An 18,808-nucleotide genomic window follows, 5' to 3' on the forward strand; every position below is an offset into this window, starting at 1 on the left:
ATTTTTCAATTACAATCCGTTACATTTCAAAATCTTCACTCTTCTCACTACTCTTTCTCTCTCCCAGAAAACCTCACCGTAATCAGGATATGCGAACTCGATTTCTCGGCAAGGATTACTTCAATTCCGCTCAATTTCCAGCCGGCGATTTCCTCCGCCTCCCTCTTCCACACCTCCCTACTTCGAACACCTCCATTTTTGAAGACCTTCATTGTTTTGACGAACTTCCTACACTTAGTATCGATGTTGAAATCGAGAGATTTCCGATTGAGAAAACTCTCTCTCGCTTCTTCTCATATGTCTTTCCGCACAGGATTGATGTTGAACTTGCTGAGTTCGCAGATCCTCGGCCGTTCGCCGGAAAGCTTGACGTTGACGAGCAGGGAAGTTGCAGTCCCGAGGAAACAAGCGGAATTACTACAGAGGTAAATGCTGAGCATAATTGGAACTTGGCTAGGGTTTAAATGCTATTCATTAACTTCATCGTGAAAATATTCACTTATCTGATGCATTGATGCGTCTGGTAAGAGGCTGATATTATAAGGAGGATCTAATTTGCTTAAAAGCGAAGAATTTTAGATGTAAAGCTTTTATGAATTGTAGTGTTTAATTAAAATGAATGCTTATGTTGATTGAGGATCTCTCCCAAATTTACATCGAGTTAGCAGTCAATTAGATTTAGTTAAGGATTTGTCACTTCCAATGGGAGCTTCATGTCTTCAAGTACACTGGACTCGTCACTACACTGGCAATCACTCCTGTCTGCAGCAGCAGAAGTCTAGAATATGAGACTCAATAGTTAGCACTTTTAGTTTGGAAATAATTTTAAAAGATACTGCATATTAACAGAATTTTGATATGTTTCTTCTTCATTTATGGTAATTTTGAAAATTTCTAATGAAGGGCGTATGGTATAGATATGATGAAAATAAGAGAATTGTTTGCAAGTTGCATGATTCAAAACTCATATTCATCCTTACAACCTTCCAATATTATCAAACATACAACTACAGGTTAAGGTTTTTCAATATTAAAATAAATCTTTAGAAAGTTAAGATTTCAGATTCCTGGAAGACTTGCTCGAGATGGCTGCATGTGCTTTACCAAGGCAGCACTGCCTGAGTTTGTATTGTAATATTGGTAACTACTTTATTTTTATGAGTTAATGTTATGTTGAAATGTTATACGTAAAAGCATACATGTACTGCATCGTCTTTCAGAAAACGAATGAGGTTTTTGCAATAAAAAGAAAATTAATCTAAACTGAGATAGAGTAGAAGTTGATTGCAAAAAAGTATTAGTACTAATTTTTGTCTTACCACATTAAAATTACATCTGCTTTAGGCTGCTTTTATACTTATTTATTGCAGGGGACTATGGTTTCCTATGGCAAGGGGAAGGACAATCTCGAAATGGTCCAATTTGAAATTCCAGAGCTGGATTCATCTTCACTTCAATTGGTAAACCATCTCGGCAATCAAGCAGATATAATTTATATGCTACTAGCTAAATTCTCATGTGAACATCTGCATTTGTCTGTTCTCCTGTTGTCAGCTAGAAGATATCCCTCATTTTGGAAAGGAGAACATGCTGATTCTGTCTGAGATTTCAGATGATGGAAATAAGCTGGTAATATTTTGATGACTTACTTATTTCTTCTGGCATTTAAGTTTTTATGATTGCAGGGAAATGCTTTTGGTTTATATTTGCTAACTTTTGTGATGATGGTTAACTACATAGGATGGGAATTACCAACTCCTCTCTTTCTGTCAAGGAAGAAGTCTTTGGTCAGAAATAAAAAACCAGTGGTTCATATTGATGGAAGAAGCTTGGTCATTTTGAATATGATATAATTTTTAGTTACATGCATGGGTTGAAGCTCTCAAGTCTTAAGATAGTCTGTTCTTTCATCTCTTCTAAATATATATATGCAGCTGGGTACTCTGATTCTGAAGACAATATCCTCTACCTTTTTTCTTGTCAGCCCCAATCATCATTTGAGAAACTATATCACTAGTTTCTTCTTTTCTGTTCTCTGATTGCCTTACTTGACTATTGAAATCTAAGAATCACGTAATTAGGTTCTTAAACACAATTTGCTGGGATATTTTATGCAACACCAAGACCATTCATATGTCAATATGTGTCATCCTTCAGTTTCAAACATCTTTCCTTTCCATATGATTCTAAGGGATAATGATGCTTAATGACATAGTGACCTTTTATTTGAAGCCTGTTCATTGTGGAGGACTGTGAAGAAATTGTACTCCATGCCATCTTGTTAATTTACTTTTCTCAGACTGAATGAAGGAAAGGGAAGGACGTAACCAATACTTTCACTTGTTAATGATCGCTAACTGGTTTGGCACATCATTGTTCACTTATTGCAGGATATGCCTGGTCTTGAAGTTAGGCTGCAACATTCCCTTGACACTCTGCAATCAATTTGTTCAGTGGATGACATTTGTTCTGTGTCTTTTCTGGAGAAAAGCTCTGATTGGCTTGAAGATAGTGGTTTCAGTCAGGGGAAACATCATTCTAGTACATATGTCTTTCCTCTTCTCGAAGTCGATGAGGCAGGTTTGGGTATTGTCAGCGACAACTCTATAAAGGAGAAAGTTCTAATCTTTGAAAATATTGAGCTTCAGTGTGAGACACCAGGAAGTGAAGGAATGGGTAACATAAATGAGCTTTTGGATTCCACAAAGTTTGACACATTGCAATACCTGTCAAATGGTAGTTCAGCAACGGACTGCCTTGAAGTTGAGGTTCCGTGCTTGAATTTCTCTTTAGAGATGAATTTGATAAGTATTATTGAACTTGAGAAAAACTCGGTGATTCATCAAGGCATAGAAAATGATGGTCCAATTTGGGTAGGAAACCCTATCATTTTTGATGAACTGCAATTCTTTGATTCAGACCTTTATACTTTTGGTGAATTGCTGTCTGAAGTAAAAGTAGACGTTGAGGATACATGTGACCTGATGTTGAGGGAGGCTGACAATTTCAGGAACTTCGACGAATTGATTGTTTCCCATGAGCTCATTCCTGTGGATAATTCTTTCAGATCACTGCCTGTGCCGCTAATTTCTGAGAATGGAGATATAAAGTCATTGCACTTGTGTATTAAGGAAATCCTAGCTGAGTTGGAGCCACAGTCTTCCTCCATGTCTGATGGATTATACTTAGATTGGCATTTTGTGGAAGAAGAGAAATGCAAGTGTCGAGAAGACTTCTTCAATTTATTGGGAGAGATAGATGCTAACAACATTGACCTTTGCTTGAATTTCATCGACAATGAGATGCTTGTATCAAACTTTCTTTTCTCTAGTGATAGTCCACAAGAACCAAACAGAGTGGAGAGCAAAGAAATATTGAGTTTACCTTCAAATGCCATTCCTGTTTCTCCCATGCCTCATAACATAGAAGTGTCAACTAAGTTTCTGAAGGATGGAAAGTTCCCAATTGAAGGAGTATCATCCCAATGTAGTTCTAAAAAGGCATCTTTGTTTGGTGACTCCTGGTCAGAGTTTAATGATCTTGATTTTTTCTTAAATCCAAAAGAGTATGGTAGAGACAAAGACTATAAACCAGCTGACAGTTCCATTGATACCAATACCATGGTCCGGAGCAGATTTCTCTCTTCTGATACCACACTAGTACAACCTCAGCAATGGAATATCAATGTGCATCAAATATTGTTGTCTTCTGATATTCTACTTCTAATTGATGATCTTAGGAAAATCTTTCAAGTTATCTTTGAAAGACGGAGAGAGTTAATTGAGACTCAGGATCCATCTCAAGCTGTGGACGATATTGCTATTCTCCGCCTTCCAAAGAAAAAGCTCATCGACTTGATTAAGAAAAGAAGTCTGTACAGGACGTCTTTGTTCCAGGATGGTGATAACACAATATCATTGGTCACATTGTGCGCGATCAAACAGATGGTTTGGTACCTGTGCTACTATGGTCTGCATACAACATATCTATACATAGAAAAGTTGTACAGAAGGTTGCAGGAATTGAACTCTAAACTTGACTTCCTCTACAACCTCATAAAAGATGTGCATCAGAAGGGTGAAAAAGATATACATAAGTTCCATCCATCGCTTTCTGTTATTAAAGATATACTGCAGTCGTTTGTGAGCAAGGGTAGTTCAAAAATATTGGTTGTGGCTGAGCCAGTGTTCTGGTGGTCATTGAAGAAACTATTAACTTCCATGAATATTGCATTTAGCCAGCCACATAATGGACAAAAGAATGATTTTTACAAATTAGAAGATGCCAGCATGCAAATGATCTCACATTGCTGTTTAGTAACCCAAGAGTAAGTGGTAGTTCCAACCTAAAATATGCTTGGATATTGGCCTGTTGAATAGTATGGTTGATCAAACTTGCAGTGGTATCTTGGCCATATCCTTGTGTTTAGGATGTTGTCTTTGCTTGTTATTTCCAATTGTGTTCAGGACAAACTATAACATTTTGACAGGTGGCCTGCTTAGTCCTTAGTGATTCACATAGTAAAGTTATCTGTTTTTAACCAGGTTGAAACTTACTAGTAAATTTTGACCTTTTCAGACAGCATCTTGACATTTTGGTAGTCTATAATAATTGCTGTTGTATTTCTGATAAAGAGAGCTTTTAATTGGGTGATCTGTAAAATTCTGGTGTTAAGGTGCCTCTTAGGAGAAAAGTATTCTAAACTTAAAGCTGGGTAGTTCCTTTTAGCTGCAAAACTAAGATATTAATTCTCATAAGATAGATTGGCTGTGTAAATGGTATTAATGCTTAACAGCAATAACCCATAGATGTGATATTACTGGTCTTCTGCTTCTCTGCAAGAGAGGCATTCAGATTTTTGCCATTAAAATGTATTTATGCAAAAAGTTCTCAAAATAGTTATTACCTAGTGATGCATAGTAATTATATAATTTGGCAAGAAAAAATAAAAAAATATCTATAGGTATCTGGGAGTATTTGAATGAATTTACTTTTCATGAATTTGAATGGGTGCTTACTGCTTAAGAATCATATTTTTTCTTTGATAAATTGCTCTAGAATGCTGAGGTAGTACCACCAGAAAAGAACATTGACTTCACAGACAACGCTTGAGTTTGAACTGTTGCGATCCTTATAAAGTGTCGAATATCTAATGGTCTTGGTTGATGCTTAGTTTGTTTTTTCTTTTGTCTTTTCTATCATATCTTTGCTCTCTAACATGCTTGAATGAAGCTAGTTATTTGCTTTAGTTTTAACTTCAACCAAAATCTTAAACTGGCTTATGGGAATTCAGAGCTAAAATCTTAAGTCCACCATAATTTTATTTTGTTTTTAATTTAAAACTGGGCATTAAGCCCTTTATTAAAATAAAAATCAATTCTAGGTACAACAGACCATTAAGTCCACCACAATAGTATCACGACAGACAACATATAGTTTGGCTACATTGAGATGGTTCAAATTTATTTGTTCTTAATATTGTTTACCACAATGCTACTGACAAGTTTCCTAAATTTAAAATGAGATTTAAAGAAATGAATTGATATTCCAATTTTTTTTCCAGGCATCTGTCTGCCTCATTTCCATTTGAAAAATTTGAGATCATCTTGGAATATGGAGGTTCACAAGGATCATCTAAAGTATCTTCCATCTTGCTTAAGTCAGATAGAGTTCCTCCTCTTCATTTCCTTAAGGTGGAGCTGGAGGACCCCAGTGTTGCAAAAGCACTTTGTGATGGCGTTGACATGCCCAACACAGATGAACCTAGTATGGCAAGTCTCTGTCTTTTGCTTGATGTCTATCAGTTTGAAAAATATCACATAGTTTTGTGTTTCCTTCCAAGGAATGCACGACACCAAATTGTTTTTGTAAATGGAATGAAAAGTTTGAGACTGTCAAAATTTTCGATATTCTTATTGTTTATCTATTCTGTTTTCTTGAGTCACACTATACAGTTCAATTTGCATTAAAGTGTTAACAACCATGATATCCAAACTCGAGAGACGCAGTGGTTGTTAATTCTTTAAGTTAGAATATGGTCAGTTATTCATCTTGCAGGTATGAGTTTGTACTTTTGAGTAATTGGGTTTCTTCCCTTCCTCATTCTTTTGGTGCTCTGTCTGCCTTTTATTGCTTGGTTGAAATAATTCTTCAACACAATTGACTTGCTTCCTTGTTTGAACTCCCCGTGTGGGGGATTTACCTCACTGTGGCCTGATGTATTTCCATTTTTACATGGTACTGAGGTTTTCTCCATCCAAGTCATATTCTGTTATATGCTGGTAAATTATCAACAGTTGGAGTATGAGCTTTTATCTTCTGATAAAATCGCCCTAAAACCTTAACTTTGATCACTGCATGAAGAGAAGAGAATTGTTTAGCGTTCAATGTTTTATGCTGTCGATCAGACTAGAAGTAGACGGACTCCTCCTGTTCATTCCTAGAGGCTTCAAAGTTTAGAACTTCTGACATGTTCGTTTTCTAGGGGGGAGGTCCTCACTCTTTCTCTGCTCTCAATGAGATTGACGTTACAGTTGAAGAACTGCTGAATTTCCTTCCGGTGGAAAAGAACATGGCGACATTACTGGGAAATGAAGCTTGCTCTGCTGCAGCTCAACATGCAGTGTTCAGTTTAGGATCTGAGCAAAATCGTGGAAGCACAGATAGCTGTCCTGAGACAATCATTATAGTTAACACACACAATTTTGATAAGGAAATGGTAATTTCAAGGAGAACTACATACCAAAAGATTCTTGCGTTCGAGAAGAAAGGAGTACAGGTTGTAGAGCGTGATTTACGTCAGCCTGTCGATATTATAGTCAGTGCATCAGCTTGCCTTGCTTGGTATGACTGCAAAAACATTGCAAAGAAAGCTACTGCCCCCGATGAGGCTTTCTCTTGCTTGCCTCTGTGTGTTGAGAATATTGCAGCAAGTATTTTGACGTCACTCAGTTTTGCTTTCAGTGTCTGCATCCTGGTAAGTAGCATGTTTTTCTTTCCAAACTGCTCACACCTACACAGTGTTGTGCTAGATGTAAGGTATGCAATGCATTTATTTCAGAAAGAGCACTGGAAAACCAAAAATAAAACAACAATGGACTTGTGATATCTGAATGGTTTTCCACCCTGTAACATAGGAAATATACAGATTCTTAGCTGCAAAACCAAGTGTTTGAGAGCAGAAAAGGATTGTTCAAAAATTGAGTATGTCTTTTCTATTTTGACTTTTCCCTCATTATTTGTTAAAAAGAATATTTCATGCTTGTCTAAGTTCATTCTATGTAGCTTTCTAGGTTCTTAAAAGTTTGCAATCCACTTGGAGAAAAATCTAAACATTTTTTCATGCCCTGCTTTGTGTTCAGCTAATTGTACTTGCAGCAATTGTTTGATCAGGATTAAAATATCAATAGTGAGACACTGAGATAGTTGAGAATACTAATTTGAAGAGTTTAAGGTGATTCCTACAAATTATAACATTCCACTTACATACACTTCTTACATTCACTTCAGTGAGTTAAAATGAAATGCGTTACGTTCCCTTCGAGAGATAGAAACACTTCCTGATTGCTTATAGTGTCCAGTTTCTTCCATCAGTGTTGCTTGTCACAATTCGCCATGTACCAGAGTCTAATTCCAGCTATGTCATTAATGATCTTTACTTTGCTTTATCTTGACACCCTCAACCATCATTTCGTCAGAGTGTTCTTTTATCTCTAGCTTACTTTTAACTCCTTCTAATATCAAATCAAAGTATTGAATATTCTTCAAGATGGTCGTCTGGTAGTACTTGCTACAATCGAAGGCATGCAAAATTACTGGAAATAACATCATTGAATGAGTAAGAAAAATTATGACGATCTGATGATAGAGGGTAGGCTGGTGGCAAATTGATATTGGAAATTGCAAGAGTTATACCTTTCATGAGCTTATCAGCTAAAGGGCAATTCAAATATTAATTCTCAAGACTTATTTCTTTACGCTTCCAATCTCCCGGTTCTTCCCTGTTCCTTAGCTCCAGATGTTCACAATTGCATTGCAGATGTGATGCCAATGACCAACTTGAGACAGGCCTTCTTTTTGTTCTCGGTGAACAGTTTGAAAACTGAGTACTATCACCATGTGCATGTAATATCTCTCAACCTCAAGTGACCTTGTGTACGGCATGATGATATAAGCACAAGATAATGATCTTCATTACATGGTTATTCTTGAATATAGCGGATTACTTCAAAGAAGTAGCAGTGACTGGAAATGTAAATAAGAGCACTTGTTTATTATAGTTTTAGACCAAGATAGTCTAGCATGAGCCCTGCTTACACATAATGTTTTATTCATGATATATAGTATTTCTTGGCCATCTTCTTTAGGTCTTTGAGGGAGAAAGCAACTTTATATCAGGAATTATGGAGTCATCTGATGAGCTCTACGCTGCGGCTGCTAGCTTGGGCATGGATATACAGATCTTTTATTCATATTCTTCTGAGATGACTGATGAGATCATATTATCGTGTATCGAACTTTCCTCGAGGACAAGCAGAGGGCTCTATTCTAAGATGCCTGAGTCACAAACGCTGGCAGAATCCTTCCTTACTGCATTTCCTTCAATCAATTCACTCTCAGCTCATGCAATATTGTCTTCAGCAGGCTTGCTTGTTGAGTTTCTGGGATGGACTCGTGAACATAGAATTCATGCAGTTCAAAAATATCAAGTTCCTGATGAAAGCATCATATTACTGAGTGCTTTGAGCAGATTTGGGGAACGGGAGGATTCTAAATCGGTAATGACAGATTGCTCCTCTTCAGTTTCTTCTGCTCCAGACTCTGAAAGTCTTCATTTCAAAAGAACCTATGGGAGGACGAAACGAAAAACCACCTGGGATATTGATAATCTGAATATACCTACAAGGGAAGTATATGATCTTGATCCACCGAGAACATTTTCTGAAGGCAGACTTCATCATCCCAGAGCATCTGGCCTGCGTGATTCTTTGATTTCAGATGATATCAACTTGTTTGATGAATTTGGGAAGTCTAGCTTAACATTTGACAACGAACCATGCGTTCACAGGCAGTCATTAGACACCTATGTGACAAAAGATCTTTTTAAAGTAACTGATCTCTGTGACTACCAGATGACTAATAATTCACAGATGGGAGGTGGTGATATAAATAAATTCAGGGCTCCACAAATTGATGTGTGTTTGCATCCAAGAGAGGGAGTTGATGTGGGTATGATGAACAAATTGGGTAGACAAAACAACTATTCAGGAAATTTTACAGATCATATCACAGGTGAGGTTATTAACATTGATGATACTGTCGGATCTGGCAAAGCCTTTCATAATGCAAAATCCAAGTCCTTTTCTACCCAGGTGCATGCAATGGAGACTCCTACAACAGGAATTCCTACAGCTGCTAAAAAACTCTTTTTTGGAGCAAGTGATCTAGAATTTCTAAATACTGTGGAAATTGGCTCTAGCCTAGATGCCTACACTTCTGTGAGAGACCTTGGGCAAGGATCAAGGCAAGGACTGGGACAGCATTTAAATGCAGGTTTCAATCATAAGAAGATTCAATTTAAGCACCAGAAATGGGTCCCAGATGAGGGTATATCCCAGAAAGTAATATGTGTGAGTGATCTGATGAAGCAAGAAAAGAATGCAGCCAGTTATGGAGAAACACCACTCTCAAACGCACTTCAATCCACTCCATTGCAGCAAGGATCACCCTGGACAATTGAATTTCTGAACAGAATCAGGGAAAAGAGTCGGTCACGTCAGCAATCTGTCCCATGTGACTTATCTGCTCCTTGTTACGGGTACCCTGGGAAACCATCAAAAGTTACAAAGAGAAAGAGTCCCTCTACTCTGGAACTTTACAAGTACCAAGGAAACAGTTTCCAAGAGGCAGCAACTAGGAGAAAGAGGCGTATGAAATGCATGCAGCTACCAGCATCCTCTAGTGAGAAGGCTTCAGATCGTCCTATTTCATCATGGACACCCGTTGATAAAAGAGCAAAACGGGTATGCCTGAAATGATTCTGTTTCTTTAGCTGAATTCAACCATTCTTTTCAAATAGTTTGTTTTCCTCATTCGACAATTCTTCATAGTATGACTAACTTGCAGGAGCTATCCTTTGCAACAAGCGGAAATGGAGGGCAAACTAAACTGGTATGGAATGACAAGAACTCTCATACATTGGGAAGACGATATTAACTCTCACATATGAGGTATACTGGGCCAATACAACTGAGCTCTCAGTAAGTGTAAGTCATAGAATTGTAAGTCATAGAATTTATTGGGACCTTACATTCCTAGGACATCAATTATTAATCAAATTGCATGATCATTTACAATTCATATAGCATAATTCTGCATTCCTGGTGTTGGAAAAATGGTATTCACCATGTACCGAATCTGTTTTTTTTCCCCTGTGGTATTCTTCTTCTTTAGCATCTCTGCTTTGTGAGTTCAGCCAATTATGGAAGTAAAGTGGCAATCAACAATATCAAGATATGTAAGACCTTTTTTTGGCTTTAAATCTAAAAGTCTTTTTATTTGAGAAGCAAGCATATGTTAAACATGTTATGACTAAAGAATCCTAATGACGATACTTTTAACTAGAGTACTGAGAGATAAAATAGTTTACTGCCAATGTTATAATTGGGGGCACACAAGGCTTCTGATTCTATCTGAGACTTTTTGGTTAACCTAAGCTAAACCTGGAACTTAAAAAAATACAAAAATGACCTTATTGTGAATAATTTCCCCCTTCTTTGCCTTTGGGGAGAGGTGATTAGACAGGACTTGGCACATCTTCAACTTTCTGAGGACATGACCTTAGATATGAGGTTATGGAGGTTGCAGATTAGGGTAGAGTTTGTAATTGAGTGTTGTCTCACTTTTTGTCAGATAGGCTAGGAGGTTTGGAGCACCGCATCTTCCCCTTCTTACCAGTAGTATTAGCATCATTGCTGTAGTCCCTCGTCCATCGGTTTTTGTTACTATGTGTTGTTTCTTGTACTTAGGTTATCATACTTTTTAGCTGTTGTTACTGTTCCTTTTTTCTTTTCTTCAAAATGCTTCTCATATTATTTGTCATGGCCTATTTGCTTTTGTAATTGCTTTTTCTAAAACTGCTTTAATTTGCTTTTCTTGAGCCGAGGGTCTATCGAAAACAACTTCACTACCTCCACGAGGCAGGGGTAAGGTCTGTGTACAATCTGCCCTCCGCACTTGTGGGATTACACTGGGTATGTTGTTGTTGTTGTTCTTAGCCTTTGGCGGTGGGGGTGGTGGGAGGTACCACCACTACCACGTGGATTATGTGCAGCCTAATTTGCATTGATAAATTGACCAGCTGCATCAGTAGTATCTGAAATTAATGACCATGACCATGCAAGATCATGGTAAAGGACCACGTTTTAAGCTTGAATAACTTGCTTCTAGACTCATACTAGTTCTTCTTTGTCTATCCCAAAATAATATCTGCTATGTACAGGAAAGTAAACATGCTTTTACATTTCTATTATGTGAATAATTTGTGAACATTATCAACTGATCTTCAGATCCTGTGTAAAATTTTACAGAAGAATGAAACCTGGATATACTGCTCGCAAATAATCTAGTAAGTAGTCATATTGTGCTGGCCAAAAATGAATGGAAGATAATGATCACAAGATATTCTGACAGGTTTCTTGTCTATGACCTGGAAGTTGGAAGTTTGAGGATTTGAAGCATCTTCTTATTGCCAGGGAATCTACTTTTTTAAACCTTATTTTCCACTGCTTCATTTACCTTCTACAGAAGGTTGACTTGCGCAAATCTAATGAGTGGATCATATACCAGTTGGAAAACTACTACCTCTTTCCATTTTTAAAATTGCGCAAAGCCATGACAAGTTGTTGCCTTTCACCTTCTACCTCTGCAAATTTAAGACTTATTTCTGAATATCTTTCTTGCATGTCCTTCAATTCATGCTCCATGTGTTTGTTTCTCTCAGTCAATAAAGCTACTTGACCTCGTAATTCTTCAGGATCATGTATATTTTGGGATTGGCCATTGATCGTTTCTGCCACTCTTCCTGAATCAACTTCTCTTCTGCAGAAGGAATATAAAATTAAGTTCTTTTTCTTCTTTATCCTTCCATATAACTGCAGTTTCTCACTGTTGACAAATTTGTTTGAATAGATGCTAGCAATGCTGCAATGGTTCAGTAAAAGTTCTATTGGTTTACCTTGTTATATTAGCAATTTTTCTGGATCCATTCTGCACAATTCTTCCTTCTGTAAAGCCATTTCCTTGGTGATGAATGTTCTTCCCCATACATTTTCTTCCTCCAGCTACAATACTATCCTGAGTTGCTTCTTCAGGTGGTTCATCCTCCTGTATGTCAAGATCAGCAGTTCCTTTAGAAATATAGTGATGCTTTCTGAAGCCTTTTTGTGAGTCTTTTGCTAATCGGAGTCAAAAACTCGAATGAGAATACAGGAATCTTAGGTGTAGAAAACTTGACAGAAATGTCAACAAGTTGGTGTTCAGTGGAATCAACTCCTTATGTCTGTGAATATGTTACTTCAAATCTAGGTCAATGGTTTAATGGTTTTTAATGGACTCTCTTTGTTCTATATGAATTGACAATTTAACTTGGATGACGATGAAATACGATTTTGCTTTCATGCAATATTTATAGTTGTAGAAGAAAGATTAAGGTACTAAGAATTGTTAAGTTTGTTGAAGCTCTACAGGAGCATTGACTTCATACTTATATACGAACCTGTTCTGTGAATATGGACTTTTGGAACATGCAAAACGTCTGTAGGTTATCAGTATTTGTAGTAGTATCTAAAAAGGATGTGTATCATAAAAAAATGAGAGAATTTTCTATCAACCTGATGAATGCTTATACTACCTAGAAAGGACAACCTGTTAGTGAAAGTCATCATTATGATTCTTTGAATTTAATTCACCTCTAGGCATTGAATATCATTGTTGAAGAAAGGGATACATTAGAGCATTAAGAGAAACAGTTTCTTCTCTTTTCAGGTCTTCTATAATTTATGAGTAATCCCATAAAGTTTTAAATGTCTTAACTTTTTTATTAATGCAAAGTACCTGTTCCTGTAATTTGAGCACCAGCTTCATCAGGTTCTCATTCTCCAACTTCAGTTGATTTGTACTGCATCTCATTTCGTCATTCTGTAGGTGTAGTTTCTCTACTTCTGATTGTAAGGTTTCTTCAATTATCTTCTTTTCATCCACTTCAGTCCTCAAGGGAATCAATTCCTCCAGAAACATTTCTGCGTCCCTCCTCACTGAAGCTAGTTCCCTCTCCAATTCCTTTTGCATGGTCAATTTTTGCTCTACCTCTATTTCAGCAGTTGATTTTTCCATTTGCTCCGTATCATATCCGACTTTTTCTCTATGCTCCATTTGTTTGCAGTGCGCTGACCCTGCTAGATTTAGCCTTCCTATCTCCATTGACGAAGCTTTCAATTCAAGAACTTCTCTTTCATAATGTTCTTTTGTTGATTTAAGTTCTTCTTCAGATTTCTGCAGTAATTCCTCTAAAATTTTGTTCTCCTCACGCAGAACAGTTGCTTCCGTCACTGCATCATTGACCAGTTCTTCTTTCTCATCAATCTTCAATGTCATTTCATCTGATAGTCTTTTTAATTCTTCCTGAAGTTTCTGAGCTGCCTTAGCATTACTCCACCTTGCCCTTCTCAATCCTTCCTCTGCTTTTATCGCCCTCTGCTCCTGCTTAACTTTGGCTTGGGTGACTGCTTCCAGATGTTCTTCAAATTCCTGCGACTGTGTTTCCAGTTCTTTCTCCAGCATTGAAACATGTGTTTCAAGTTCGTTTATTGTATCCAATGATTTTGAGTACTGTGACGTTTGTGTTTTCATTTCTTCCTCCAGTCTCTCCACCTGGAGTTTAAAGTGCTTTATAGAGGCTAAAGATTCTGAGTGTTCTTGTTGTGTTTTCAGGTTTTGCAGCTCACATTGCTCTAGGTTATGATTAATATCATCATTTTCCTTTTCCAACACTTGGCAATGGCTTTCAAGCTGGTCCATTAGTGCTTTCATTTTATTGTTATCTCTCTTGTAGACCTCTATTTCATCTTCCAACACTTGGCAATGGCTTTCAAGCTGGTCCATCTGTGCTTTCATTTCATTGTTGTCTTTCTTGTAGACCTCTATTTCATTTTCCAACACTTGGCAATGGCTTTCAAGCTGGTCCATCTGTGCTTTCATTTCATTGTTGTCTTTCTTGTAGACCTCTATTTCATTTTCCAACACTTGGCAATGGCTTTCAAGCTGGTCCATCTGTGCTTTCATTTCATTGCTGTCTTTCTTGTAGACCTCTATTTCATCCTGTAATTTTTCAATTGTCTGCTTCAGTGATTGAGATACATCTGCAAATTTAAGCTCCTTAGCTTTTCTATCTTCATTCTGACCAATCTTTAGTTGGGTTCTCTCCGCAGCGGCCTCTAGCAAATCCTTATTGGACCTAACTTTTTCAGAAAGATACGAAATATCCTTATCTTTCTGGTCCAACATTTTGTTGAGATCTCTTACTGTAAGAATCAATTCAGAATTTGAGTCTTCCGTCTTTTGCAGCTTCAGCATCAATTTGCTATTGAAGTTCTTCTCTTTCTGAAGTTTATGCCTGATTTCTTCCAATAGAGCTGTCGATTTTTTGTCATCTGCTCCTGCATTATCTGAAGCTACTGCATCCACCTCATCTGTACATCTCAGTTTAAGTTTCTCACATTTGATTTTAAGGACATCTCTCTCTTCTTTTAGATTAGAAATTTGTCTCGACTGTTCCTGTACCCTTTTGGTTTCTTTCACAATTTGCTTTCTGAGTGTCTGTAGTTCCATTTCTGACAATTCTGCCTGACGCTCGAGCATTATGATCTTATTTTTCATGGACTCAAAACTGTTACTTGAAGTTTCTTGGGCAGTGTCTCTCAGAAGATCCTCCTCTGATTTGTGTGTTGTATCAGTTACACTCCCATCTAAATCAGAGCCAAGCGAGCAATCTGTGGATGATCTCTGATGTAGATGTCTTTCAAGGGGATTAATTGCATTTTGTGCGGTGAACTGTTTCACAAGACTGTTTTTTGGTTGAGGATCCCGTGGGATACTATTTTGCTTGGAATAACGAAATGTTTCATTCAACTCTTCATCCTGTGGAAAATAATAAAAAAAGCTTAATTGCAAGATGCAGCTACGAGATACAAATAGTTTCTCTGAAGCATGAACATGTTTAAAATGGTATTCTATCTGACTAGGACAACACTGGCAAGATGTATCGAAACCGAGGGATTACACCCCACATTTGACTCTATCCAAATTGTTGTATTTGATTGCCTTTGTCATCTGCATTTTAGCGTCTCTCAAATGAGTCGTGAAATTTTCTATTTGAAAATCTGTGAAGTTAAAGTAAATATAAGCATAGGGGATTTTTCATTTCTAGCTGATGAAAAGAAGACAACATTGAAAACCATCCTTGAAATAATTTGAGTGTATCAATAAGTGATATTGTTGTTAGAGATTCACAACGTTCCCATTTTTATATTTGTAGAAAAGTTCCAAAAGTGTTTATAATGGTTTTGGCAAAACCCATCACATAAGACTTTATTCAGATTCTTTACATGTATTGGAAACTTAAATCAGGCCTCTTTCTTGTAACCAATGTTCACTCCACTAGCGAACCTCAGACCAGTTACACATGTTGAAGGATTTAAGGGATATTTCACAACAGTTTGTATAAAGGTGCCAATTCGATTTGTATTGCCTCTAGATCATTTATAAAGATAAAAAGTTACGAACTACATCAGAAGTTGTGTTACTGTTATTTGAGAAGTGAATCTTTACAGTGATAGGCTGATAGCCATGCCGCAAGGGTTTTAATCGAAGTAAATATTACTCCAAACTCTGAGGGCTTGATTGAAGCATTCAGCTGTAAATAGAGAAGCTCAATTCCCAAACTTTGCTGTTCTATGTTTTGTCTTCTTCCTCATTGTATTTCTTAGAGTGGGTTAGAGTCCCACGGTGGTTGACGAATGGACTGATGGTTTGCTTATATGGACTTGGACAATCCTACCTCATGAGTTAGCTTTTGGGATTGAGTTAGGTCCTAGTGCCATATCTTTTCATGGTATCAAAGCTATTTGGGCTCCCGGTCCACGTTCTAGTTGGGCTTGGGCATGAAAGGGGTGTTAGAGTTGTTAGAGTCCAACATTGCTTGTGGAATGGATAATACTGTATGCAGTAAAATGAAGAAATGCAAAAGTACATAAATATGAGACCTTACTTCAGTAGATGTACAATGTCCGTTTCCATAGTGGCCATTGCTTCCTAGTTCTGTTTCAAAGCTTTGATCTAGAGAATCAGTCCTTGAAATAGCACTATCTTCAGTAGGCCTGAAATTATTTTGTTAAAACGCTACTTTAGTATCCAGACTTGTAGATAACTGAAGCCAGATTGATAGCATGTTTAGTGTGGTATTGATGCTAAATCACCTGATTTCCTGAGCTCCTTGCATATTCTGTACTGCGACCTGTTTCATATATATATACATATCTTAGACTAACATAGTTAAACATAAAAAACTTTTGTTTACTTTGTTAGTAATAAGAAATGGACTTTGAGTTCAATTTAACCTCAAAAGCTAGCTCATGAGGGTGAGGATTCCCTAAGACATAAGTAGACCACAACCCATTCCCTCAACCAATGTTGAACTTAACCTCTCCCACATGCTCTGAACTCAATTGGAGCATGGATTACGGGGGCCTAACATTGAGAAACCCAATAATAGGGATTGCTGGGTTTGGCTTTGCTACTATGTTAAGAAATGGATATTGAACCTAATTCGACCCAAAAAGATAGCTCATGAGGGAAGGTTGCCTAAGACCATATAAAAAGACCATAACCCATTCCCCTCAACCAATTTGGGACTTCACAGTTAGCAAACATTATGGCAAAGTTCCTATTCTAATACTATCTATTTTCTGTTTCCTTTCCCATTTGAGGTGTTGAGTAAGGAAGTTGTAAACCTTGATCAGCAGTCATGTCAGAAGTCCTCTACCATGGAAGAGTTTGTATGTATGTATGTGTGTGTGTGTTGTGGAGAGGAGAGAGAGGACATACATGCAAAATCGCGCCAGTCTCCAGTGGCATTAGGGGTAGGGATACTACTAAGCTTTCAGTTGCCTCTACCAAATCTGCAAAATCAAGACCAACTTCTCCCAGAAAACCTGATTTTGATGATCCCTGAGATGACATCATGTCGATGAGTAGTGAGCAAATGTTCCAACCGTAAGGTGGTCAGAGCATACATGGAGATTGCATTTCTGTTACTTACAGATGCCACAGCAAAGTAGTAAATGTTTTGTTTAAATTTTCCTGTTTTTGGATCCCTGATTAATTTCACTGTCTCGTAAATAGGATTTTCCCATGAACAGGTTCCTTCGATAATTGCTGTTTTTCCTAGTCTCACTGTCGGCTTTCCAGCGTCTGCCGGAACTAGTGAAATCATCAGTTTTTTCGCTTTTAGTTTAGGCACCTGAAATCATCATGATTGAGTGATTCGTAAGCTCAGTGAGATTAAATTCTCAATAATATATGCAGTTAACATCATTTGAGAATAAACTGAACAAAGCAATTTTTAACCATCCTGTTAGCATACCTGTGTTACCTGAAACTGCATTTGGAATACAGCTTTGATCTTCTCCTTTTTCCATTTTGAGGACTTGAACATGATTGTTAAATCAGAAAATGAATTTGTTTGGCCTCTTTCTTTGGGATCCGAGAAAGCTGACTGCTTCACTTTACTCTATATTTCGTGTTTCTGGTTTGAAAGTAAAGATATTCCTGCCCTCTAGGCTCTAGTTGAAGGATGCAGATGCTTTGCTTGGTGTACAAGTTGAAAGAAGAAAGGAAATGAAATATAATACAATATGCAATATGAGTATCAGATAACAACAGCTAAATGTCTCCTACTTTTTTGAGTGCATAAAATAAGCAATACCTTTATTTTAGTTGAAGTAAAGAGATGATGAGTAAGTGCTTTGTTATGACACACAGCAATACTTTTATTGCACAAGCTTGTCTTCCTTTTTCTTTATGTGGGACTGACTGATCCCTATCCAGACTGTCATTTGAGTAGAATATATTTTTTTTCCATGAAGGTCAAACTACTTTTCGCCTATATTTTCAATGTTAAGAAGTGACCTAAATTTTTATCCAAATGATGCATACTTTTAGTTGTAAAGGGACCTGCATTAATACCCATAGAATTTTAGATCTTTACTCAATATTGAGTTCACTTTTTAGTAGACATTTTGCTTTTTGTTGAGATGCCAGTGTTTTCATTCTAATTTAAGCTTATATAGTTTATAGTTATTGGGTTTCTTTCTGATATTTACAAATGTTTTTTTTAAGTTACAGATGACCAGAAAAAAAAGTGTAGGTAGGTAAAATATAATGCTATCACTCAGCTGGTTTGGGTTTTTCCAGATGTGTCCCCAAGACCCAACAAAGACGTTGTTTGGACTATAATCCTGCTGACTTCTTAGTCTATAGTCTATACCATTCTTTGTGTTAATTAATTGCATATAACAACGGTATTCTTATTGTTGGTTCTTTCATCCTTGCTATTCTGATCTGTAAATTCGGATTTTCACGTGATGTAACATGGCATCCCTAAAAAAAGAGGAGAAATTATCCCCTCTTTTTTCACAATGGTGAAGACAAGTTTAAAGTTTTAAAATATGATATACATCCTCGAATATGTAAA

At 37.1% G+C, this 18,808-nt stretch overlaps 2 protein-coding genes across 5 annotated transcripts; one reads left to right on the forward strand and one right to left on the reverse strand.

Annotated features, from left to right (window-relative positions):
- The first annotated feature begins 89 nt into the window (after positions 1–89).
- Positions 90–10,274, forward strand: LOC125813295 (protein SHORTAGE IN CHIASMATA 1). The gene is made up of 8 exons (XM_049492792.1): positions 90–425; positions 1,371–1,460; positions 1,555–1,629; positions 2,391–4,327; positions 5,564–5,771; positions 6,485–6,976; positions 8,367–10,022; positions 10,126–10,274. The coding sequence occupies exons 1-8, from the start codon at positions 90–92 to the stop codon at positions 10,213–10,215; spliced, it is 4,884 nt and encodes a 1,627-aa protein (XP_049348749.1). The 3' UTR covers positions 10,216–10,274.
- Positions 10,275–11,495: 1,221 nt separating this feature from the next.
- On the reverse strand, positions 11,496–18,273 carry LOC125813269 (uncharacterized). Of its 4 annotated transcripts, none has more exons than XM_049492757.1 (9): positions 18,041–18,273; positions 17,699–17,922; positions 17,375–17,575; positions 17,161–17,283; positions 16,533–16,570; positions 16,325–16,433; positions 13,114–15,195; positions 12,236–12,384; positions 11,496–12,099 (listed from the first exon to the last, which is right to left on the reverse strand). In XM_049492757.1, exons 2-9 carry the CDS (start codon positions 17,768–17,770, stop codon positions 11,859–11,861), a joined length of 3,015 nt encoding a protein of 1,004 aa, XP_049348714.1. In that variant the 5' UTR covers positions 17,771–17,922; positions 18,041–18,273; the 3' UTR covers positions 11,496–11,858. The 4 variants fall into 4 exon arrangements, with proteins under 4 accessions (XP_049348714.1, XP_049348718.1, XP_049348717.1 ...); XM_049492761.1 differs by having other exon boundaries at positions 13,114–14,196; positions 14,365–15,195; positions 17,699–18,273; XM_049492760.1 differs by having other exon boundaries at positions 13,114–14,112; positions 14,281–15,195; positions 17,699–18,273.
- Between the last annotated feature and the right edge of the window lie 535 nt (positions 18,274–18,808).

This window comes from Solanum verrucosum, unplaced genomic scaffold (assembly GCF_900185275.1).
Source record: "Solanum verrucosum unplaced genomic scaffold, falcon-dt-bn FXZP01000189.1, whole genome shotgun sequence".
Taxonomy (NCBI): domain Eukaryota; kingdom Viridiplantae; phylum Streptophyta; class Magnoliopsida; order Solanales; family Solanaceae; genus Solanum; species Solanum verrucosum.

Coding starts and splice junctions, on each gene's coding strand:
- LOC125813295 (XM_049492792.1), top strand. CDS start 90: ATGCGAACTCGATTTCTCGGCAAGGATTACTTCAATTCCGCTCAATTT. Junction 426..1,370: donor CAAGCGGAATTACTACAGAG/GTAAATGCTGAG, acceptor TATTTATTGCAG/GGGACTATGGTTTCCTATGG. Junction 5,772..6,484: donor ACACAGATGAACCTAGTATG/GCAAGTCTCTGT, acceptor TTCGTTTTCTAG/GGGGGAGGTCCTCACTCTTT.
- LOC125813269 (XM_049492757.1), bottom strand. CDS start 17,770: ATGTTCAAGTCCTCAAAATGGAAAAAGGAGAAGATCAAAGCTGTATTC. Junction 12,385..13,113: donor TGCTCAAATTACAGGAACAG/GTACTTTGCATT, acceptor CTTGACATACAG/GAGGATGAACCACCTGAAGA. Junction 12,100..12,235: donor AAAATTGCTAATATAACAAG/GTAAACCAATAG, acceptor TTCCTTCTGCAG/AAGAGAAGTTGATTCAGGAA.